The sequence below is a fragment of the Schistocerca piceifrons genome, chromosome 4, assembly GCF_021461385.2.
Source record: "Schistocerca piceifrons isolate TAMUIC-IGC-003096 chromosome 4, iqSchPice1.1, whole genome shotgun sequence".
NCBI lineage: Eukaryota > Metazoa > Arthropoda > Insecta > Orthoptera > Acrididae > Schistocerca > Schistocerca piceifrons.
Window position 1 is genome coordinate 303,366,542 of NC_060141.1, and position 25,028 is coordinate 303,391,569.

The 25,028-nt window shown below is 41.8% G+C and overlaps 1 protein-coding gene across 1 annotated transcript in view; it reads right to left on the bottom strand.

Annotated features, from left to right (window-relative positions):
- LOC124795404 overlaps positions 1-25,028 on the bottom strand; it is a 332,223-nt gene that overhangs the window by 247,460 nt on the left and 59,735 nt on the right. Inside the window, exons 2-3 of the mRNA XM_047259426.1 lie at positions 4,189-5,007; positions 940-1,162 (exon numbers count right to left, since the gene is read on the bottom strand). Coding sequence (XP_047115382.1) covers positions 940-1,162; positions 4,189-5,007 — 1,042 coding nt within the window. The remainder of the gene's footprint in view (positions 1-939; positions 1,163-4,188; positions 5,008-25,028) is intronic.

A 25,028-nucleotide genomic window follows, 5' to 3' on the forward strand; every position in this document is an offset into this window, starting at 1 on the left:
CATTCGATGCACCCAAGATACTTAGTTTATGAAATGAAAAGTGTTTTATGTTCTTACATATTAATGTACTAATAGTTCCAAAAATTAAAAATTGCCTTTTCTAAAGTTTAATAATAATTGGCTTACCTGGTCCTTTGCCTGTTCCTTCATGTTGGAGTGAAGCGTATTGATAACTGAACTGGAGGTAAGGTCCCGTCAGTTTGACAGGTGAAGGAAGTTCGCTTGGCCTTCAAGCACTGGCAGCTAGGTCACTGTCAAATACAGAATGACGCACCACTGTAAACTATCGCTTACTGCTACAGCCTGTTATGTCCAAAAATACGTTGCCAATTAGGGTTTGACGTTCTAGTTTCTCTCATAGTCAGCCGATGTAATTTTGTTGTGTTTTTTCTGTAGCACTATTGTTAAATTCAGACTGGGAATTAATCTGACCACAAGAGGATGTTGGAAATTTTTCATACTGCTCCCAATGACACTACACTGGAAAATTAATTTTTAACTGTGGAAGTGACATTGTTAGAACGCAGGCGGAGATCTGCAGGTGTTTACTCTTATGCATTGCCTACATGTAATTTTTTCATATGCAATATGTAGTCCTTGGAGGTGACCCGTGCATACAGTTGAATCAGATCTGTTCAAGAGACAACCGAGCAAGATGCTGCAGTCGTAAGACACTAAACTCACAACTGGAGGAGGAGGGAGGAGATTAGTGTTTAACGATCGCAACTGGAAACACGGCGAATCAAATTCCTGTAAAGTAAATGCCGGAGTCGTTCATTTGAAACGACACACCCATTTCCGTTCCCTCTCCTTGCACTTCCTCATTAATGATCACGGCTTCGTCGGGAAGTTATCCACCATTTTCGTTCATCTTCGTTTATTTCATAACTTCAAAAATGTCTCATGAATTTGAGGACTATGTGTGCACTGTTTACTTACACAGAATGTCAAACTGGGGCAGCCATTTGCGCGCCATCACGTTGGGTGGTTTTCCTGGCAGTTCGTCAGTCTCCCACTTCCACAGCACTCGTTGGGGCAGTTCTGCAAAGGCTTCCAGTATGGCCTTCCGCTTATTTTCACTCAAATCCTTTGCAGTGACTGTCGAACCAAATGTGAAGAAAATCACTCCATGTTCTGCCCCGTCTATGAACTCCTGGACGTCCTGCGCAAAACGAACGTTTCAGTAAACAACACAGTTACAACTGGTACGCGAAAACTTACCGAATGTTAAAAATGGTTTCAGATTTTAATACTACTTCTGTCTTTGGCCCCGGCACTTCCCCATATTCTTCATCCAAGGAATTTTGGCAAAAACAGTTCATCCTTTTTTTAAAATTCTATACCCAGGGTATCTCTCCTAACAGGCATCAGGCGCATCTTCACTGGTGTTTGAGGTATTTGCAAACGCCGTTTTTGCAATGTAAACGAATCGCTCTATAATCATGCAATAAACACCACTGATATTCTAATTTACTCTACGTTTAGTTTGTTAATGATAGTAGGCATTGTTCCATTTTAAAAAATTGCACAAAAATGCATTTTAAGTGTTATTACAATCTGTTTGTTGCCTAACAATACAAGCCCTGAATACCATCCCATTGTGTGAAAACTGCACATCAACAGCACTTTCCATTTCTGCAATATTTTCGGTGTAAGTTTTAGGTGAATCACAATGAATATTATAAAAATGTACCAAGTATATCACCTCCTCCTAACCACTGGATCGAATTCTGTCAAACTCGGAACAGAAACCACCTACTGTCGAGAAAGAATGCTGTGGGGTTAATAGCAGCCTCCCAAGGAATGTGTGTCGGAGTTGCAATTAGGTGATGTAAGAGATGGACAAAGGCTGGGAGAGAAGGAGATGGACAGAGAGATGGAAGGAGGAGGAGATGGAAAGAGAGAGGGGAGAAGAGGAGATAGACCAAAATAGAGGGAGGAAGAGACAGAGAAAGGGTGAAGGAGGGAATGGGGAGCAAGGCACAGAGAGGTTGAAGGAGAGGAGAAGGAGGCGATGGACTGAGAGGAGCAAAGGAAGAGATGGACAGAGAGAGGAGGGACAAGATAGAGAGGAATGGGGAGAAGATGTTGGATAGAGAATGGGGGAATCAGATGGTCAGAGGGAAACAGGAGATGGACAAGGAGAGGCAGTTTGATGATGTGGACAGAGATACAAGAAGTAAGTGGACAGAGAGAGAACAGGAGAAGATGGACAGAGAGAGGGAGAAGGGAAACAGGATACAAAGTGGGGGACAGGGGGGATGGAGCTGGAGTAGGAGATGGACACAGAGAGTGGTGACAACGAGATTGACAGAGAGAGGCCTGAGGAGGATATGGACAGAGGTACTGAGGACCTGCCAATGCACAGAGAGAATGGGGAAGAGAAGATCGACAGATTGGAGAGAAAGTAATGGAGAGAGTTTGGGATGGGGAAATGGAAAGAGCGAGGGGAAAATATGGACACAGAGAGGAAAAAAAAGATGGACAGAGAGAAAGGGAAGAACAAAAAGAAAGAGAGAGGGGGAGGAGGAGATAGACACTGAGGGTTGATGAGGAGATGCACAGATAGAGGAAGAGAAGGTGGCCAGAGAGAGGCGGCGGCAGTGGTGGTAAGTTCCTATGGGACAACTGCTGTCATCGGTCCCTAGGCTTACACACTACTTAATCTAACTTACTAACTGAAAATAGCTTACGCTAAGGACAACTCACACATCCATGCCCGAGGGGGGACTCGAACCTCTGATAGGGGTAGCTGCGTGAACTGTGGCAAGCTGTCTCAGACTGTGCGGCTACGCCATATGGCTCAGAGAGAGGTGGATGATGGGATCCACAGAGGGAGAATAGGAGATTCTGAGAGAGAGTGGGAGCAGGAGATGGACAGGTAGGGGTAGGAGGACATGGTCAGAAGGAGGTGGAACAGGTGGTCAATTGAGAGAGGGGGAAGAGAAAGTGGACAGAGAGGGGGAGGTGGAGATGAACAGAGAGGGAGATGAAGAGGTGGGTAGATGGACACAAAGGGAGGAAGAGATGGACAGAAGGGAGCAGGAGACTGGCAAGGAGGGGAGATGGTGAGATTGGCAGGGGAAGGTGGAGTTGGTCAGACAGAGAGAGAGAGAAAGAGAGAGAGAGAGAGAGAGAGAGCGAGAGAGAGAGATGGAGGAAGAGATCGACAGAGGGAGAGGAAGGTGGTGATGCACAGGAAGATGGGCAGGAGCAGATGGTCAGAGATAGGGGACAGGAGATGGTCATAGGGGGAAGGGAGCAGGAGATGTGAGAGAGAGGTGTGAGGATTTGATGGACACAGAAAGACTGGAGAGAAGAGACAGGGTGAGAGGGAGGAACTGATGGGCAGAGGATAAGATAGATAGAAAGAGGGTGAGGAGGATATAGACGGCAGGAGCAGATGGAAAGGGGGGGGTGACGACATGGAGAGAGATGGGGAGAGGAGTTCAGCAGAGAGAGAGATGGTGGAGGAGAAGAGGGACAGAAAGAGGAGGAGATGGACAGACACAAGGAGTGGCAGGGATGGACTAACAGATGAGGAGGGTAAGACAGACTGAGAGTGAGAAGAGGAGGAGATGGAAAGAAAGATGAGAAAGGGGTCATCAATAGAGAGAGAGAGAGAGAGAGAGAGAGAGGCAGATGGGCAGAGGGGGGAGGGGAGGAGGAGATGTGCGCAGTATTTGTGACATGCACATAAACAGGCGAAGCCACATATAAGTAGTACATATTTTACCGTCTATTTCGGTCACAAGCTGTACTTACTAGCTAATCAACGGTGAAAAACTGTCACTTTTGCTTGCAAGTATAAGTAATTCAAGGGTTGGTGAAAATCTGAAACAGTTTTTAACTTACCTTTCAGCTAGTGAAAACATAAATTAGAGCACTCTGGCCCCTTGGTCAATTTGACTCTATAGACACCCGAACTAGTTAGTGGTTCGAAAGTTTTATTCCATAATGGACATTTATAATTCCTAAGGCATACTAGCTCTTAAATAAAATTTGATTAGTTGTTGCCTCCACATTTTATGCGGGAATCAAACAAAACGTTTAAAAAAATATGAGTACATAATGGAGAACAAGTTTTAGATAGTTCATCAAATGTATCGGTTGTGTCAGACTTTTTCAAAATACGTGAAGCAGTTTTTTCTTGTTCTGTTTGCGTTACTAGCAAATTCTAGTGCTTACCTTTGGAAGCTTCTTCGCTGGTTTGATATGAATCCCTCCTACCTCCACAACAGCAGGTACAAGTGGTCGCGGAGGATTCAGTGCTGGATTCGTATTGATGAAAAGCATACTAGTATTTTTAGCGATTTCTTGTAGAGGAGGGAGTGAATCACCGAAGTATTTCTTGACTACCGTATTCGCTGGTTTGTCCATGTATTCAATAAAAAACCATTTGCTGTAAATCGTACACCACAAATTTCTGAGACGCTCAAAGAAGCTCATGTGGTCACTAATCCGTAAAAACTGAGTTGGTATATAGGATGGATTATCTGGTAAACCAAAGCGATCTGGATTCCAAGGCATAACGACAGATGACAGAAGTGCAATGTTGGGCGCCTGAAACTTGTACACAAATGGTAACAGGCAGTCAGTGGTAAAGGGTTCAGTAAAGATGAGATCATATTTTTCATGTGATTTCATAAGCTTCTGCATTGCGGGAAACTGAAGTAGTTTTTCACATGCCTGTTCGGTCAGAATTTTGAGTAATCCAAATGTGACTGAGGGATCGTCTCTACCAAACACTTCGTCCACAGGAATTGCATTCACTACAGAAGGCAGGGAACCGACTAGGCTCACGTCTGTGTAGTTTGGCACGGGCTTAGCTTGAGGGAAGTGGCTGTAGACAAACACTTCGTGGCCCCTGGCAGCGAGCGCCTTCATTACCTCCTCGAACATTAGAAAGTGACTCTTTCCTGGATAATTGAACAGACCCAGAATGCGGGCTGCATCTGATTCTCCAGCCAGCACTGCCACTGTAACCATCAGGAAAATATACTGCATCTGCAAAAGAAGAAAGAAATTACTTACTATTTTAAAATGTAATGTTAAACTGAACAATAAAATGTTTGAAATTCTCTTCTAAAATTAACATCATTAAATCTCGAATTATTTGAAGATCCAGACAAAACAAATTAGATGAATCGATTATAAAAATTTCGACGTAGTGTGCTACTTGGGGGCACTGGCACTCTGGGAAAAGGTCATCACGTGAGGAAGCCTTTGCTCTGGTTAGGTGGTGCCCGTGGTGAGAGCCGTCGTTCTCAGTAGGTGACATCGTGGCGGACTTTAGGCGTCATTGTGACCAAAGTTATCAGACAGTGGCCGCGAGACACTGGCAACCTCTTCAGACAGACAGCATTATATTGTCAAGTTAATCGAAGAACTTTCCCTCCTTTCCACCCTATGTGAAGAAAGCATATGTAAGAGACTTGCGGAGAGTTATTCCGCTCAGTTCCTGGTTTGTTCAAATGGCTCTGAGCACTATGGCACTCAACTTCTGAGGTCATTAGTCCCCTAGAACTAGTTAAACCTAACCAACCTAAGGACATCACACACATCCATGCCCGAGGCAGGATCCGAACCTGCCACCGTAGTGGTCTCGCGGTTCCAGACTGCAGCGCCTAGAACCGCTAGACCACTGCGGCCGGCATTGGCTTCCTCTTCGTACGTAAAACACATGTAACATGAAACAGCTCCTGGTTTGTACCCGAACAGACGTAGGATCCTTGGTCTCGACAAAACCAAAGTTTTTTGTGTAAAATGTTGAGGATGTATTTGGCGAACTCTCTTCCCTTAGCAAACGGCGAAGGGTTTCAGCAAATGCACCCAAACCTGGACGTTAGTGACTTGTAAACAACTTGATGATATTGCTGTTACCATCACCCCCCTCCCCCCCCACCCCCGCCCCGTAGGGGCCTCAAAATGATCCACGGATAAAATTTTTTCCCGGAACCTCACACTGCGGACTTGGAAAAGCGAGGGATCCACTTCAAACGTGTCATATGCCAAGGCCCAAAAGACAAGATAGACACCTTACTTTTGATGGAGACATGTTTCTAGTAAAGGAGAAAATTGTCTTACCATCGCTATGTGTCGTCATATTTCTTATTAGAATGCTGCTCTGGTGAACCCAAAGATCCCAGATTCCACCACGTTGATGGATTCTGAACCATTGATCGTTGATGGGTTCCACGCCCACTGGTAATAGACAGTGATCCTGGAGCGTAATTTGATCTCCTGGCCCCTTCACACTTAACCAGGACACTCTCACCCTGAAGATCTGATGGAAATGTAATAAATATTACTGTCACCTATTGGAAGTGTGACAACTCATTTACCCTTCTTCTGCCGTTTGTATTGAGCTTCAAGAAACGCGCTTCACTGACGACCATTCCCCTACGCTTCATGGTTACCGTGCATTCTGTCAGAACTACTGGCCCTGAGGGGACATCTGTAGCAGTCTATACATTGGTTCTCGCAGATGTCGTCTGTGAGTGAATTCCTTTACTTACCATCTTGAAAGCAATAGCAGTTAGGGAGCAGACGACCCTATCGATCACCGTTTGTAGCTTTTATTTATCTTTGAGTAGGCCACTTTCTTATTTTGAGATAACCACCTTATTTCAAAAGCTTCCCTCCTTTACTCCTATTTGGGGATTTCTGCGAGCACCAACTCCTGTGAAGAATTATCACCTTGTTTTTCAGTGCCGCCAATGGCGCCTTTATGGCATTCAATTTACAATCTTTTCCCTAAGTCTCAAAGCTTCACTTCATTAGTCGCTACAACAGGATCTTTGTGACAGTGACAATTTCCCAGTGATATTGTCATTTCCTTGCCACATTACCATGTTAGGTACTTTGAAAGGCCTACTGGTAATTGTCTCTCTCTGCTGTCACCTTCGCCCTCTCACTGTCGGAGTGCATCGACGAGGTTGTGCAAGATGCCTCCGACTTGATCACCTGAGCTGCTAGAACCGCTATTGCCCTTTCTAAAGGCACAAGGCACCCTCCATTGCCGTCCAGTTCCGTCGTAGGCTATACACAATGCAACAGCTGTTCATCGTCTCCGCAGAGACTTGCAGCGTATCAAGTGACATCGTTTACGGACCATACTTCTAACTTTTAAGCGACTTTGTGTTAAGGCCAACTATCCAATTGAACACAGAATGAAGGAGGGTGGGTACGTTACGTTTCTTCCAATGAAACGTATAGCTTTTTATCTCAGGTGTGGTCCAAGCTGCGTGACCAATTGGACCACCAAAGATCAACAATTGTACAGCGTCTTTCCCTTCATGGTGCCCCTTGTACTGACTCATCATCTGTTTCTGACTCACTTTGCGACAGCGTCGGCATTCTCTTGTTATGCGGCTGCCTTCCGAAAGCTTAGGCGACATACGGAACACATCTCAGTCTCCTTCACCTCTCGTCATTCCGCTTTATATAATGAAACTTTCACTGACTGGGAACTGCTTCAGGCTCTTGTCTCACGATACAACGCCTGGCCGTGATTTCGTTCACAATCAGATCCAACATTTGGCTATCACCAAAGGCTCCATCTCCTTGCAACCTTCAATTATGTTTTGCTCAACAGTATCTTCCTTTCGCAATGACGAAATAGTATCATCATGCCAATCATTAAGCCAGGCAACAGCCCACCATCCATCGACAGTTACCAGCCGATTTGGGTCACCAACGTGTTCTGCAAACTGACTGAAAGGACGGTTGTCCAACCATTATGCTGGGATCTCGAATATCAGGCCTTTTGTCCCTCCCTTTAGTGAGGTTCTGGAAGCGACGATCCACAACCTACCATTTGGTTAGTTTGGAAACGGAAATCCGACGGCTTTTTCAACACGTCCTCACCTCATAGCAGTTTTTTTAGACCACTTGGCGACATCGTATGACTGAAGATTTCGAGGCCTCCTAACAATTTTTTCGCCAGTTTTTATCCCCCCCCCCCCCCCCCAGGTGTTTCAGCTAGAGTTGGTACTTCACTTATCTCACCACTGGTCCACGAGAATGGCATTCTGCAGGGCTCCATACTAGGTATCATACTCTTTATCATTGCCACTAATGGGCTACTGACATCTATCGAGCTGCTGGTCACCCCTGCATTGTATGTCAACAACTTTTGTGTTTCATACAACTCTGTAACCCTGACTGAATGCCAGTTCTAAGGTGCCATATAAAAGTCTCAGCTTGGACCCTTTCCTATGGTTTCCAGTTCTCTTCTGACAAAACAGGAATCGTCTATTTACGTCGTTGTATCAAGAATCATCCTGACCCACAACTCTACTTGGGTAACAGCGCTTTGACATTGTACCACAGTTTCGATTTCTGGTATTGCTCTTTGACAAAAGAGTAATACCCATATTCGGCAGCTAAAGACTAGATCCATGTGGAAGCGTAACAATCTCTGCTTCCTTGCCCACACCTCTTGGAGTGTGGATTGTGCTACTCTTCTCTATAGCTACCGTGCCCTGGTCTCACCCCACTGAACTACAGTTGTCAGGTTTATGGCACAGTGGCACCTTCAGCTTCGAAATTGTTAGACCCAGTCAATTACAGTTAATTTCGACTGATTGTGCCACCTTTTCGACTAGTCCTACAGACAGTGTCTTTGCCTAAGTGATGATCTTCCCTTTTAAGTTCCAACAGTACCAACTGTTGCTCGTCTATGCTATCACCAGTCGACAGTTTCCTGATCATTCAGATAATCCTACTATTTTAGCATGTGAGGGATGTAAAACCCCCGATTAAGGCCCTTGGGTAGGATTGCCAGTTAGAATGCACCTCACACTCCTGCCAGGACCTCCTTAGACTGTACTCCTCATGTTTTGCCACACAACGTGCCTTGTTTGGTACCCACGCCAGTCTATTTCAGGGTCCTAAAATTTCAATCACCACATGACCTTTTGACATCCGTTTTTTTTAAGTTCTTCAAGAGTATCAAAGTACTACCATCTTTTACACTAATGGCTCTAAAACCATGTATAGGGCAGGATATGCTTTTATATCTCCTACTGGCCGGGAACACCAGTCATTGCTACAAACACGAAGTTTTTTTATGGTGGAGCTGATAGTCTTTAGCGGAGCCCTTCATTTTATAAGGGCCTTCCTTAACACCGTCTTAATATGTAATGACACAATAAACAGTCTTTAAGCCACTGACTGATGTTACTCTTGGCACACATACCTGCTGTTCAGAAACTTAGTCATGCTGCCTATTCGATTGTCTTCCTCTGGATCCCAAGTGATGTGGTTGTCTCAGGGAATGAACTGGACGACTGTTTGGCTTTAGAAGTGACTATTTGCCTCCCATTCACTATAAAGATTTTAGATGCGGATTTGTGGGTGTAAATAAGGCCTTTGCTCGCTAAGATATGGAACTACATCTGACAGGCTATTTTATTTTAGTCGCAAGTCTTGTGACTGGCTTGATGTGGCCCACTGCGAATTCCTCTCCTTTACCAGCCTCTTCATCTCAGAGTAGCACTTGCAACCTAAGTCTTCAATTATTTGCTGGATGTATTCCAATACCTGTCATCGTCTGCAGTTTTTACTCTCTACAACTCCCTCTAGCACTTTTATACTCTGCAACTCCCTCTAGTACCACGAAAGGCATTCAGTAATGTCTTAATAGATGTCCTACCATTCTGTCTCTCCTTCTTGTCCTTTTTTTCCACCTCGTATTCCTTTCCTCGCCGATTCTCTGGAGAACCTCCTCATTCCTAGCCTTATCAGTCCACCTACTTTTCAACTTTCTTCTGCAGCACCACATGTCAAATTCTTCTTTTCTTCCAAAAAAGAAATGATTGTCAGATGGACTGATTCACCATATCGAAAAGTCAATTAAAGGGGAAGGCTTGTCAGATAACGTGACGAGAAAGAAACAGGAGTCGGTGCAGAGCAGTTAGGGGATCCATTATTATTAGATCAGAATTTAAAGGAGCTTTCGAAAACTTAGGGACAAATAAGTCAGAAGGGATTGATAACATTCCATCAGACTTCTAAAATCATTGGTTGATGAGGCAACAAAACGAATATCACATTGATGTGTAGATGCAATAACATATGGTGTACAATAAGGTGCCGATGTATAGGAAAAATTGTTGATAACAGTGTGATTTGACATTTACCCTGTGTGGGAAGTTTTTCAGTAATTCTTGGGCCTTTAGCTGGGTACCATCGTCCAGATGTGGCAATGTTTCAGCAAGCCGAGTTGTTGCCATCTTCAAGTGTTCCTGGCTACTAATTGTCTTCTGTTGCGTGCAGCCTTTATATACCCCTCCCCCCCCCCTCACCCCTCCCACGGTCTCTAGCTGGCCATCTGTGGGCGTAGTGTAGTGGTGGGGGAAGCGCATCGCACAGACACAATCTGAGCCTTGCTTCCACCACTGCTGGACACTGGTCTTTGCTGGCGTGGCAACAATACATCCTCATCTTCTTCAGTTGCCACAATGAGGGCAGAATTACACATCGATTGCCGCAGAGTTTTGCAGTGATGAAGGGTGGTTCCCAGACCTTCCTTAATTGACAACCCCTATCTTTATCTATTTATTCATTAGTTCATCACTGATGCCCAAATCATCTTAGGCACTCAAAGCTGGCTAGAGCCGGGGATAAGCACAGCCGAAATTGCGAAGAACCTAACGGTGTTCCGAAAGGATAGGCTAAACACGGTTGGCGGTGGCGTGTTTGTTGTTGTTAGGAGTAGTTTATCTTGTGGCGAAATTGAAGTAGATAGTTCCTTTGAGTTAGTATGGGCAGAGGTCATTGTCGACAAACGGAATAAAATAATATTTGGATCCTTTTACCGACCTCCCATTTCTGATGATACAGTTGTGGAAAGGTTCAAAGAAAACTTGAGTTTGATTTCAAACACGTACCCGACTCACACGATTATAGTTGGTGGTAACTTGAATTTACTCTCGATGTGTTGGCGAAAATACATGTTTAAATCCGGAGGTACGCATAAAACATCATCCGAAATTGTGCTAAACGCATTCTGTGAAAATTATTTCGAACAGTTAGTTCATGGGCCCACGCGAATAGTAAACGGTTGTGAAAACACACTTGACCTCTTAGCAACAAAAAAAGCCTGAGTTAATAACGAGCATCAAACTGGATATAGGGATTAGTGAACACAGGGTTGTCTTAGCGAGACTGAATATTGTAACTCCCAAATCCACCAAAAATAAACGAAAAATATACCTATTCAAGAAAGCCTTCCTGAGAGACAATCTCCACTCCTTCCGTATTAATGATATAAGTGTACACCAGATGCGGCTTGAATTCAGAGAAATAGCATCGATAGCAATTGAGAGATTTATACCAAATAAATTAACAAACGACGGAGCTGATCCTTCTTGGTACCCAAAACGAGTCAGAACACTGTTGCAGAAACAACGAAACAAACATGCCAAATTTAAACACACGCAAAATCCCCGAGATTGGCGATCTTTTGCAGAAGCTCGAAATTTAGCGCGTACTTCAATGCGAGATGCTTATAATAGTTTCCACAACAAAACTTTATCTCGAAACCTGGCAGAAAATCCAAAAGATTCTGGTCGTTTGTGAAGTATGTTAGCGGCAAGAAACAAAATGGAGATACTATCGAAGATAGTGCTGCCAAAGCAGAATTACCAAACACAGCCTTCCAAAATGCCTTCACAAAAGAAGACGAAGTAAATATTACAGAATTCGAATCAAGAACAGCTGCCAACATGAATAACGTAAAAGTAAATATCCTCAGAGTAGTGAAGCAACTTAAATCACTTAATGAAAAAGCAAGTCTTCTGCTCCAGACTTTATACCAATTAGGTTCCTTTCAGAGTATGCTGATGCATTAGCTCCATACTTAACAATCATATACAATCGTTCGCTCGACGAAAGATCCGTACCCAAAGACTGGAAAGTTGCACAGGTCACTCCAATATTCAAGAAAGGTAGTAGGAGTAATCCACTAAATTACAGGCCCATGTCGTTAACGTCGATATGCAGCAGGATTCTGGAACATATATCGTATACGAACATTATGAATTACCTCGAGGAAAACGTTCTATTGACACACAGTTAACATGGGTTCAGAAAACATTGTTCTTGTGAAACACAACTAGGTCTCTATTCACATGAGTGCTATTGAGAAGGGATTTCAAATCGATTATGTATTTCTGTATTTCCGGAGGGCTTTTGACACTGTACCACACAAGTGGCTCGTAGTGAAATTGCGTGCTTATGGACTATCGTCTCAGTTACGTGACTGGATCTGTGACTTCCTGTCAGAGAGGTCACAGTTCGTAGTAACTGACGGAAAGTCATCGAGTAAAACAGAAGTGACTTATGGCGTTCCCCGAGGTAATCTTAGTCCCCTTGCTATTCCTTATCTATATAAACGATTTGGGAGACAATCTGAGCAGCTGTCTTAGGTTGTTTCCAGATGCCGCTGTCGTTTATCGACTAATAAAGTCATCAGAAGATCAAAACAAATTGCAAAACGATTTAGAAAAGCCATCTGAATGGTGCGAAAATTGGTGGTTGACCAATCCAGATGAGTGCTAAAAGGAATCCGTTAAACTTCGATTACACGATAAATCAGTCAAATATAAAGGCCATAAATTCACTAAATACCTAGGAATTACAACTACGAACAACTTAAATTGGAAGGAACACATAGAAAATGTTGTGGGGAAGGCTAACCGATGACTGCGTTTTATTGGCAGGCCATTTAGAAAATGTAACTAATCTACCAAGGAGGCTGCCTACACTACGCTCATCCGCCCTGTTTTAGAATACTGCTGCGCGGTGTGGGATCCTTACCAGATAGGACTGACGGAGTACATCGAAAAAGTTCAAAGAAGGGCAGCACGTTTTGTATTATCGCGAATATGGGAGAGAGTGTCACTGAAATGATACAGGATCTGGGCTGAACATCATTAAAAGAAAGGCGTTTTTCGTTGCGGCGGAATCTGAAATTCCAGTCACCATCTTTCTCCTCCGAATGCGAAAATATTTTGTTGACACAGACCTACATAGGGATAAACGATCAAAACATGTCGAATCACAATCCCAGGAGTGAGCAACGTCATTGATAACCACAAATTTTTAAAAATATCCACATATGTGACTATAGGCGACTTTGACGTCTTCCCTGGAAACAGAACATGGTATTGCAGGCTGGAGACTACTACAGAGTTGATCGTATGTTTCATCCCTGTGCAACACTGTTTACGTACGAACACGATGACTAGCAACTTTCTTTTCAATTATTCTGTTATGGAATATAATTACGTTATTTTGATAATTCTGGTATTTATCCACCACTAACCCTGCTGTAATCACATTATTTCATCTCTGTTTTCTGTGTATTACGACGCCGACATCATCATCTGTGCAAACTGGCCATGTCATGCTGTAACACTGTCATTTTGAAGTATCATACCTCATAATATTTATAACCATTTTGTTTATGATTTACTTACTGAAGGTACGAAAATGAACAGTGGGCGTGAGTTCTTAAAATTGAGAAAACGTAAGCTTGGATTATAGCTACTGCTGATTCTAGGACTAATAGGAGTGGCTTGATACTACGCATATATTTCAGCTGTAGCAGCATTGAAGGTTGGTAGAATCTCTCACTTCATTCCCAGTAGCGACCCCCTAAATTTTAGAATACAACTAATTCCGCACCTATACCTACATGTCTGTTCGTTATAAACAATAATGTCACTTTAATATGTGTTGCGGCATTTGTTTAGTATGTGTACAAATGGAGGGTGGTCATACAATAGAGTTCTTACAGCGAATGCCTTGCATTAGCAGTTAGTCGTATTTGATGTCTCGTGTTTGCAAGATTTACAGAATCTTATGTATAGTATAACTTTATTACTGCTCAAATTTTCGTAGAGGTCTTCCTCATTTTACGATAGTCACGCATTTTAAAAAGTTTATACAGAGAATTTAGATGGGGCAGCATTTAATTTTTGGAACGTTTCATTGTCTTTGCAAAGTATGAGATGTCTCATAATAAATGATAAGTAATTATTTACTTCTGAGATATGGACTCTGGCATTGCCTTTGGAAATATCACATCTGTCACTGTTACCACCGCTGGTTGGCTCTCTTGTGTGTGTGTGTCTTTATAAACAGCCCCTGTCTCCTGGTGGAGGAAAAACCGTTCACTGTCAGAATTTCGCCAACAAGGGGAGGAGAGGTGGAGGCATAAAGTTCCTCATGGTCAGACTTTGCACCAACGTCCTGGTTTCAATACCAAATGTCTCCGCAGAGTCTCGTGAAGTGAGGGCATGTGTCAGTGTTGATGGTGATCCATCTGACGGTTGGGGACGTTATGCTTGTTGGTCACCTTGGTGCTATTTGAGAGAAATGGACTGTGTGCTGGCAGAGGGTTTCACCCTCTCCCTTCAGTCATCATTCTCATCATAGAGTACAAACATTACACTACACACACACAAAATACATACGTGCATGTGGTTGTAAACAAACAGCCCCTGTTGTTCTGCAGTTTAAGTGACCTGTCACAATAAAGCACTATGTTCCTTCCTGTCCTAATAAGAGAATTGTGTGTGTGTGTGTGTGTGTGTGTGTGTGTGTGTGTGTGTGTGTGTGTGTGTATGTGTATGTGTGTGAGTGTGTGTGTTTGGGGGAGGTGTACTTTAATTAGTCGTTGGTGTAGTTGGTTAAAGGTTTTATTTTTTTGATGTGGCATAGTTTCCCAAAACGCAGCTGTACAGTTGTACACAGTTTATGTATTTAGATACTGCTGCAACAAAAGCATTAAGTTTTCCGAGGCATTTTAGAATATTGTGACATCATAGATGAGGTAAGGTAATTGGTTTGAGTCTTAGAGCATTTTTCCTAGTGCTTAATCTCAATTCGGTCCTGGATAATCGATGTAAACATCACACGTTTCACATTTCCGATGTATTTTGCACACATTTTTGAATATTGTGACATCATACGTGTGGAAGATAACGTATGAAATACAGTCTAAAAATCTTTTAAAGAGACTTGACCTCGTAGTTCTGGCTGCAAACTTTGTAGGAAGTTGTTATTGCATATAGCCTCAACTAGGCCCGTGTCGTTTATCATAATAGTAATAAGTGGCAATCAGTATCATCGATTACATTCTTTTAGGAAATAACATGATGAATTACCTTTTTCCCTCCTGAAATGATATTTGAGATCAATTTACATGTGTAAATATCATATGAGAGTTTACTGCGACACATCAAGAGTAGGCCTAAAACTTACATTCACACTGTCAGTTAGCTTTCTTGATCGTCTACTTAGCACAGTATTTTAGCTAGGACGACTTTTCCTGCAGTTACAAGTCTTGTCGGATTACTTTTATTACATCAATTCCGTTTGCCTGCTTTCTAAAATGTCAGCTCTTGTTAGGCAAGGAAAACTAGCATTGAAGTACATATTTGAAAAAGTTGGGCACTAATCTGGCCACTGTGTGCGTATGTGGGAATTAACATCATGACACATGCGCTTTCTTTATAATGTAGAAGCACTTTTGCAGACGTTTTAGAGTGTGTGAAACTTGAGAAGCATCATTGACGTGAAGAATGGTTGAAAAGAATACAGTGGTATTTCAGAAGCACCAGGATGTGGAATTTTCGACCCTGCTGCAGCTTAAATCAAGCATTGTACTTAGAAAGGAACAATTATCATTTCTACCAGTGCAGACATTGTTTCCTGCAGGGCAGTCATCTGTTGGCAACAGTATCAACTCTTCGTGCAACAAATGAATAAACTACATTTTCTACAGTGAAAACATCTTTCGGTGACTGTAAGAAATTGTCGTACAAATATGGAACTAGTCTCGTTTTCTAGAGTGCAGCTACCTGCTAGTGACAGTAAGAAACTGGGATGTGAAACACGATTTGATTTTATTTCATATTTTCAGGGTTTGCAGGACAATGTTAAAGGTAAATCTCATGTTCAGCAAGTAGGAATTCCTAATTTGTTACATATATTTTATAAAGAACTGTTGGCTTTTAATTATTTATAGAGAAATATGCTGTCTACTCATTCCAGTATTCTGTGGCGAATGATATATAGCTTCAAATGAGTGTTTCCAATGTGGCTTGCTGGTCAATCCTTAAATGAATTTTTGGAAGGCAATAATGCAAATATAGTTGACCAAATTTTCAGTATTTTAGGCAGATCGGGTACTTCATCGTATTTGACGCTAACGTTGTTGTGTCATCAGATCATAACTTTTGCATTGCAGTGCATGCAATTTGCTGCCGAGCAGTGGCACGGGAGAGCTGAGTACTTCCCTTCGTCCCCCTCCCCTCCCCGCCCCTGCATGACTTTGGCGCATGGCTGGATGCAGTGATGCTGATGTCATGATTTATGGAATGGCCTTGAAGATAACAATGTGCTCACGTTGATTTTAGTTAAATATAACAAGCACCTTCCTGTGAACTGATATTGATGTCAGTGAAATATAACAAGGACCTCAAGATTATTTAGCATGGCCAGTGATCCACTACTCCCGTCGATTTGTTTCTCCTTAGAAGCAACGTGTGTTTTCAAGCGGAATTTTAATTGCACATTTGTTAAATAAGCTCAGATTAATGTAGCACAATATTCGGTTAAACGATATGTTTCCGATTTGCACCGCTGCCATTTATTTGATTGTATTACTGAACAAATGATTTTTTATTAGAACGGAACAAATACTTTTCTCAATAAGAATATTTTCGCATTGTGTTAATAATTTGTTTTATTATGCCTGTTATTGCAAATTGGGCTTTTCAAGTGCAACATATCATCGCTCTTTACATTTCCCACAGAAATCTGTGTATACATACCCTCATCAAACATACTCCATTTGATATGTTTTCATGATGTCCGTTCTACTGCCGTAGTATGCACCAACATGTCAGTGTAGTCCGCCCAGAGCGTTCAAACTCAATAAGTAAGTAGAACTTCAATCAACTCGAGGGTTAGTTTGACGCCACAGTGCTTTACTAGTCATGGTCCTGTTGGATGTAGTATGCCATAGACTCCTTCCGACCCTTGAGCTGACTCACGGGTGGACCTACAGTTAAATGTGGACTTCTAGCCACAGTGCAGCTTGACATTTTTGAAATTAGCCAAATTTTCCAGAGATGAAAGGAAAAAGTAACATATAAAAATCCTGAGACTGACCAGGCATCGAACCTGACACCTTTAGGTCCATAGCCTGGAAGCTAAACACATCGTTTTTACTTTTCTTTCTTTACACAACAGTTCCACGCCAAATCAATTAGTAAAGAAAAGATATTGATACTGCAGGTATAAATGTGACTGTATCGTCAAGAGTGTGTTGGCCATCAAAGAGATAGCATTTAAGTGCCTTCAGTCTTAATTAATTTTGCATGTTCATTGTGTAAAGTACGAACTAAAGAAAAAATAATTAGTTCAAAATGTTCAATCAATTATTAAACGACCAATAGGTCGGTACGCATGAATCTTACAGTGTCGTTACCTGCTGCAACAAAAGGTTCAAATACCGAGTGTAGCATTGGCAGAAGACACATCTCTTTAGCGCTTTACCTGCAGTCTGTTTGCATAGGCCTTTTAGCTCTGTTAGCGAAGAGTGTCCTCGAAGAGTTACCGTCGGCCTGCCTGTTTCATCGGCGCTTCACATCCAGCTCGCAAGGCGCTTAGCGCCTGTTTTCTTTCTTAACGCTGCTGCTATTCAAACGTAGATTGGCACTGGTTTTTTTTTTTTTTTTTTTTTTTTTTTTTTTGCGCTTTCCAACCTACGTCCTCAATTATTTGCTGGAAGTATACCAATCTCTGTCTTCCTCTACAGTTTTTACCATCTACAACTTCCTCTAGTAAGATAGAATTTATTCCTTGATGTCTTAACGGATGTAGTATCGTGCTGTCCCTTCTTCTTGTCAGTGTTTTCCTTACGTCACTTATCTCGTCCATTCTACGGAGAACCTCCTTATTTCTTACCTTATCAGTCAACCTAATTTTCAACATTCTTCTGTTCCGGCTTTCCCACAGTCCATGTCTCACTGCCGTAAATGCTGTGCTCCTAACGTACATCTTCAGAAATTTCTTCCTCAAATTACGTCCTGTGTTTTATACTAGCAGTCTTCTTTGACCTGGAATGCCATTTTTGCCTGTGCTAGTCTGCTTTTTATGTCCTCCTTGCTCACTCCGCAATGGGTTATTTTGCTGCATAAGTTACAGAATTCCTTAACTTCATCTACTTCGTGACCACCAATTACGTTATTAAGTTCGTCGCTGTTCTCATTTCAGGTACTTCTCATTACTTTCATCCTTTTTCGATTTACCCTCAATCCATATTCCGAACTCATGAGATTGGTTCCTTCCATTCATCAGATCCGCTAATTCATCTTCACTTTCACTGAGGATAGCAATGTCATCAGAGAATCTTAACACTGATATCCTTTCATCTAGAAGTTTAATCGCACTCTTGAACTTTTATTTCCGTCATCGTTTGGCCGGCCGGTGTAGCCGACAGGTTCTAGGCGCTTCAGTCTGGAACCGCGCGACCGCTACGGTAGTAGTTTCGAATCCTGCCTCGGGCATGGATGTGTGTGATGTCTTTAGGTTAGTTAGGTTTAAGTAGGTCTAAGTTCTAGCGGACTGATGACCTCAAATGGTTGGTTCAAAATGGCTCTGGGCACTATGGGACTTAACATCTTAGGTCATCAGTCCCCTAGAACTTAGAACTACTTAAACCTAAGTAACCTAAGGACATCACTCACATCCATGTCCGAGGTAGGATTCGAACCTGCGACCGTAGCAGTCCCGCGGTTCCGGACTGCAGCGCCTAGAACCGCACGGCCACAACGGCCGGCTGATGACCTCAGATGTTAAGTCCCATAGTGCTCAGAGCCATTTGAACCATTTGAACCTCATCGTTTCTTCAACGTATAGACTAAACAGCAGAGACGAAAGACTACACTCTTGTCTTACACCCTTTTTAACACGTGCACTTCGTTCTTGGTCTTCCAGTCTTATCGTCCTCTTTTGGTTCTTGCACATATTGTGTATTATCCGTCTTTCCCTGTACTGTACCCCTATTTTTCTCAGATTTTCGAACAATTTGCACCATTTGTCGTCGTCGAACGCTTTTTCCAGGTTAATAAACCCTATAAACGTATCTTGATTTTTCTTCAGTCTTGCTTCCAATATCTACCCCAACGACAGAACTTTCTCTATGCTGCTTTTAAGTTTGCTACGGCCAAACTGATCGTTACGTCACAAAACTCAATTTCTTTTTTTCATTTTTGTGTATATTACTCTTGTCAGCAACTTGGATGCGTGAGCTGTTACGCTGGTTGTGCGATAAATCTCGCTCTTGTCAGCTCTTGAAGTCCTGGGAAATGTGTGGCTCATGTTTTTCCGAAAGTCTGATGGTATATCGCCAGCCTCATACGTTCCACACCAAAATGCATAATCGTTTTGTTGCCATTACCACAGATGATTTCAGAAATTCCGATGGGATGTTATCAATCCCTTTTTCCTCATTCGATCTTAATCCTTCCAAATCTACTTTAAATTCTGATTCTAATACTGGATCCCCTCTGTCTTCTATACTGACTCCTGTTTCCCCTCCTCCCCCTCAGACAGGACGTCAGTGTACTCTGTCCTCTCCACCGCACTTGACAGTGGAACTCTCACTGTACCCGTAATGTTACCGTCCTTGCTTTTAGTTTTACCGAAGATGCTTAGGGTCAGTCCTTCCGACAATAACTTGTTTCTATAATTTTCAGTGCGATAGGGTCTGCAGCTGCGAGATTCTTTTTGTGATCAAGTGCCATTCTCTTTATTTCATGTGCGATTGTACAATTTCGGCCTTAGGCCATTTTCAAGAATTTTATGCATGTTTTTTAGTAATAAATTACGCCATGTATGTCCTTGCTCCTATGACTCCATGTTATGCTCATAAAATAAATTAGAGAGGTTTTACGCTACTTTCGAGCATTTGTTGCAAGGCTTTTCAACACCTGCTCGAAAGTAACGTGCTCCTAAAATAGCGTAAAACCTCTCTAATTTATTTTATTTTATAGCATGGAGTCAAAGGGGCAAGGACGTACATAGCATAATTTGCTAGTAAAAGATCATCCATAAAACAAATGCAAATGCCCTAAGGCCGAAATTGCACAATCGCAGATGCTATAAAGAGAATGGCTGCTGAAGGCATCACGGAATCATTCAAAAAATAATTTTTTCGTCGATCAGCTGAAGTATTTCTTTTGTTGCGTGTCGTTTCTTCACTGTCTCTTTCCTTGTATGTACGGTTTTCTTTCAAACTTCCGTGATTTCCCTTTTCAGAGATGTCTGTTCTTCTTCACTGACTGCTTGTGAGCTATACATTGTCGCAGTATCTACAGTCTCAGAGAACTTCTGCAGTTCTTAGTACATTTTTGCGCATTGATTTTTCCTGACTAGTCTCTTAAACTTCAGCCTACTGTTAATCACTACCAAGTTCTGGTCTGAGTCTGTCGGTGGGTACGCCTTACAATTCTACATCTGATTTTGGAACCTCTACCTGACCATGATGTAATCTAACTGAAATCTTCCCGTATGCCCCGGCCTTTTCCAAGTATACCGCCTCCTCTAGTGATTCTTAAGCAGAATATTCGCTATTACATTTTGAAATTTATTGCAGAAGTCAATTAGTCTTTCCCTTCTTTCATTCATAATACCAAGCCCGTATTCTCCCGTAACTCTTTCTTCTAATCATTCCCTTGTAACCGCATTGAACCACCACGACAATCAGATTATCATCTAGCTTTACTTACTGAATTACCTGTTCAGTAACTTCATACATTTTCTCTTTCCCTTCGCCCTCTGCTTGCGACAACGGCATGTATAACTGAACTATTGTTGTTGGCGTAGGTTTGCTGTTGATTCTGATTAGGGCAACCCTATCACTAAACTGATCAGTCACTCACCCTCTGTCTTACGTTCCAATTCATAACGAATCCTAGTCCCGTTTTCAATTTTTTGCTGCTATTGATATTTCTCTATACTCATCTCACCAGAAATCCTTGTCTACTTTCCATTTCGCGTCACTGACACGCCCACTGTATGTAGATTGACCCTTAGCATTTCCGTTTCCGGATTTTGTAACTTCCCTACCACCTTCAAACTTCTGACGTTCCGCGACTTGTCTCGTATAATGTTATCCTTTCGTCAGTTATTCTATCTTTTTATCATGGTCACCTCCCCTTTGGCCGTCCTCTCCTGGAGATCCGAATGGGGGGCTGTTCCGGAATCTTTTGCCAATGGAGAGATCATTATGACACTTTTTCACTTACAGGCTACGTATCTTGTGGAAACTCATTGTGTGTATCTGTCCGCCTGCTTAGCTGGGTGGTAACGTGCTTGCCTCCCACGCAATCAGGCTCGGGTTCGATTCCCGGCCAGCTTGGAGATTTTCTCCGCTCGTGGACTGGGTATGTGTTTTCCTCATCATCATTTCATCCTTATCACCGGCGCGCAAAGTGGCGTCGAATGAAACAAGCCTTGCACTTGGCGACCGAACTTCCCCGAATGAGACCTCCCAGCCAACGATGCCATACGCTCATTTCATTTCAGTATGTGTATCTAATGAAGTGGTTTACATTACCGTCTGCATCCTCACGCCGTTAAATGAAAAGTACTGACAAGAAGAAGGGGCGGGATGATAGGACATCTGCTAACTTCCATGGTACTAGTGGGAGCTGCGGAGGGTAAAAACTGTAGAGGAACAGAGGTATTGGAATACATCCAGCAAATAATTGAGGATGTCAGTTGCAGTTGCTACTCTGAAATGAAAACGTTGGCACAGGAGAGGAATTCGTGGCTGGTTGCATCAGACCAGTCAGAAGACAGTTGACTTAAGAAAAAATTACTGGATGTCATCTGAGTAACAAATCCATCATTGGCATTTCAACCGTTCCAGTGCTACCCAAGTCGACTAATGGTGAAGTGACTATGAAGTGAAACCACGAAGGAACAATCATGGCTAAAGCAAGGCGAGACAGAACTCATCCACTATCTGACAGGGACAGTCGAGCACTGGGCAGGATGGTAGTGAAAATTGCTTAAAATCTCTGGAAGAAATTTGTAAGACATATGCATTGCCGGCAATAGCCAAGACTTAGGAGAGTCTCTGACCAGAGAGCAGTATATCGTTAGTTGTTGCTTGTCGCTAGTCTGCGCTTGTATGCGCGTGTCGACAGTAGTCTTGAGTAGTCTGCGTGAGTCGGCGCGTGTCGGCTGTCTGGTCTGCTCGGGACTCTGGTCAGGACTCTGGAAGATGAGTATTGTTGTAGAAGGTAAAGAAGCAGCCTTGCGCATATCTAGTAATGTATATTAATTGTCATTTAATTTGTTTCAAAAAAATGCCCCAATAATCATTTTTATAATATAAAGAATTTTTTTAAAAAAGCATTCATTTCAATTTAAAGATTTTATCCAATGAATAATTAATTCCTTTCACGAATCACAAAGCATGGGCCACCATTGCACGGAGCTGTGCCGAAAAATTTTTATGTAAGAGCAGATATATTTGCAGTTTTTATTGAGGTAAGAATTTTTGCTTTTTTTTCAGAATATAAGGCCGAGGCGCAGCGTTGCTGTCGTCATAAAATTTACCTGGTTACTAAATTTTTTTTATTATTTTGGTGTTCAGGGATTTTTCTGTTTCGAACTTAACATTAAATGAGAAAAGAATTTTGTAGGAACATTAAATGTGAATGCATTTCTGCACACAGATTATAAATGGGAGCCAATTTTGTTCAGAGGTTACAATATTAAAAAATTCATTTAATTATAATATTTTTGTGGGGAGTTTACACATGGAACATTTTTAATTATTCTGTGGGGAGGTTACACTTGGCGACATCCGGCCAGGATCGTATTTCTTTGTGAATCTTCTGATAAGTAGTCATATATCTGCTCTTATTTACTTAAACGTAGTTTCCATCTGGCGCAACGCATTTACTAATTTGTCACTCTTTCTTTCACAGATCATCGGCAATTTGTTGCTCTTTGTTGTAATTGTGTTTGTTGCATTTTGCATTGTCCTTGTTTTTTTGTGCTTAATTTTGATTTGTGTAAAAATGCCGCGAAAAACTGTTAACAGTACATCGCGATGTGTAATGAGTGAAATAGCCGACTCAAATAATTTGACCGATAGTACTTGCGACACTCAGTGTAATGATGACAATCCTCCATTTACAAACAATCAGTGCGTACTGACCACTAGTAATGATTTTGATCCTAATGATGAACAAATAAATTCAATTGTGTCCTCTGTTAATTTAACGACAATTCATGACGCGGCACGTTCTGTTACAATGAACGCTGCCCAGTTTGACACACCCGGTTTGCAAAATTTACGTAATAAACAGACAAATTTTTCTAACGAAAATGAACAGTGTACTCAAAGTACGGCAGATTTATTTGATTCCGATTTAGTGACCAACAGTGCACATCCGATTGGCAAACCTTTTCAAGAATTACAGAATGACCAAATGGTTACACAAAACGTGACAAATGCAGATACACCAACACACTGCACAGGGAATAGAGTTGCTAATTTTGGCTCGGATAAAATTATGGCATTGTTGCTACAAATTAATGAACATAATAAAAAACAAGACAACAATTTCAAACAACTTAGTGAACAGTATAAACAACTTAATGAAAAATACGACAAACTTAATGAAGCGTCCAAACAATTAAATGAAAGTTTCAAACAGCGGAATGAAAATTTCGACAACCATTCCAAACAACTTAATGAACTAATTAATGAAAGTTTCAAACTGTCGAATGAAAAACACGACAACCTTAACGAACAGAACAAACAACTTAGTGAACAGATTACAGCCGTTACCATGCAACATCATGATACTAAAGAACAATTACGTGACAAAATTGAGGCTTGTGCTAAGAACAGTAGTGAAGAAATTAGATCTGTTGCACAAGAATTAAGTAATACGTAAGCAGCCACAACAAAATTACTTAGAGATGAAAGTAGTGCAGTCGCTGAACAATGTTCAGAAAACGCAGTACAGATACGCGACGAGTTAATTTAAAGTCACCAGAACTTTCACACACTGTGGATACGGAAGTCGATAAGAAATGTGAACAACAGAACAGCCAAATTGAGGAACGTATTAAAGTAACAGAAATGAAAAATGTTTCAGTCAATAACACGGCACAGCATACGTCACATTCCAAACATTTGTCACACTCACACAGCCAGTATAACTTAAGTAATTTGCAGAGACTACGCGACTTAAAATCCGAAAAGACACAGACAAACAGATTCTTATGCAATCGTGAACCTGTTCACACATTCAGTGACGATACCGTTGATTATAAGCAATTTGTATCTGTAAAAAAAATTTAAGGTATTTGAAAATGATAGAGCACAGGTACACGCTTTGAACTGGATACGACAATTTATTTTTGTACTTTCACCACCACTGCGTGTAATGCAGAAACTAGAATTGGCATGGATACAGCAATTTGCTTTTGAAATGTCACCGGCATTGCCTGTAACGCAGAAGCTAAAATTTATTTGCAGCGCGTAATAAACCTCAGGGGATTCATTACGCTTTAATGAATATGTGCCGTAGCGTGCACAGGGCCCCGAGCCGTAGTAGTGCTGTTTCATCTTTAGTTTTCTGCACTGCTGCCTTCTCTTCTACTATCCTTTATATCTATCAAAATAGCTCTTCAACTATTGCTCTATCTACGATTAAGAAACGTGTAAAGAAAACCCGGTAAGTTTTACTGAAAGTGACAACTTTTCATTAGATGCTCCAGAAATGACAACCACGAGAACTTTAATATCAGACGAAATTTTAATCATCAGTATGTACAAAATTTTCAGCAGTCACAAACACATTTTGGTAACAATAGAGTTTTTTCCCAACAACAGCAACAAAACCAACCGGCTAGCATACCTAACCAACAATGTAATGTACAAGGTCAACCAAGCTTTAATGTTTCGCAGCGTA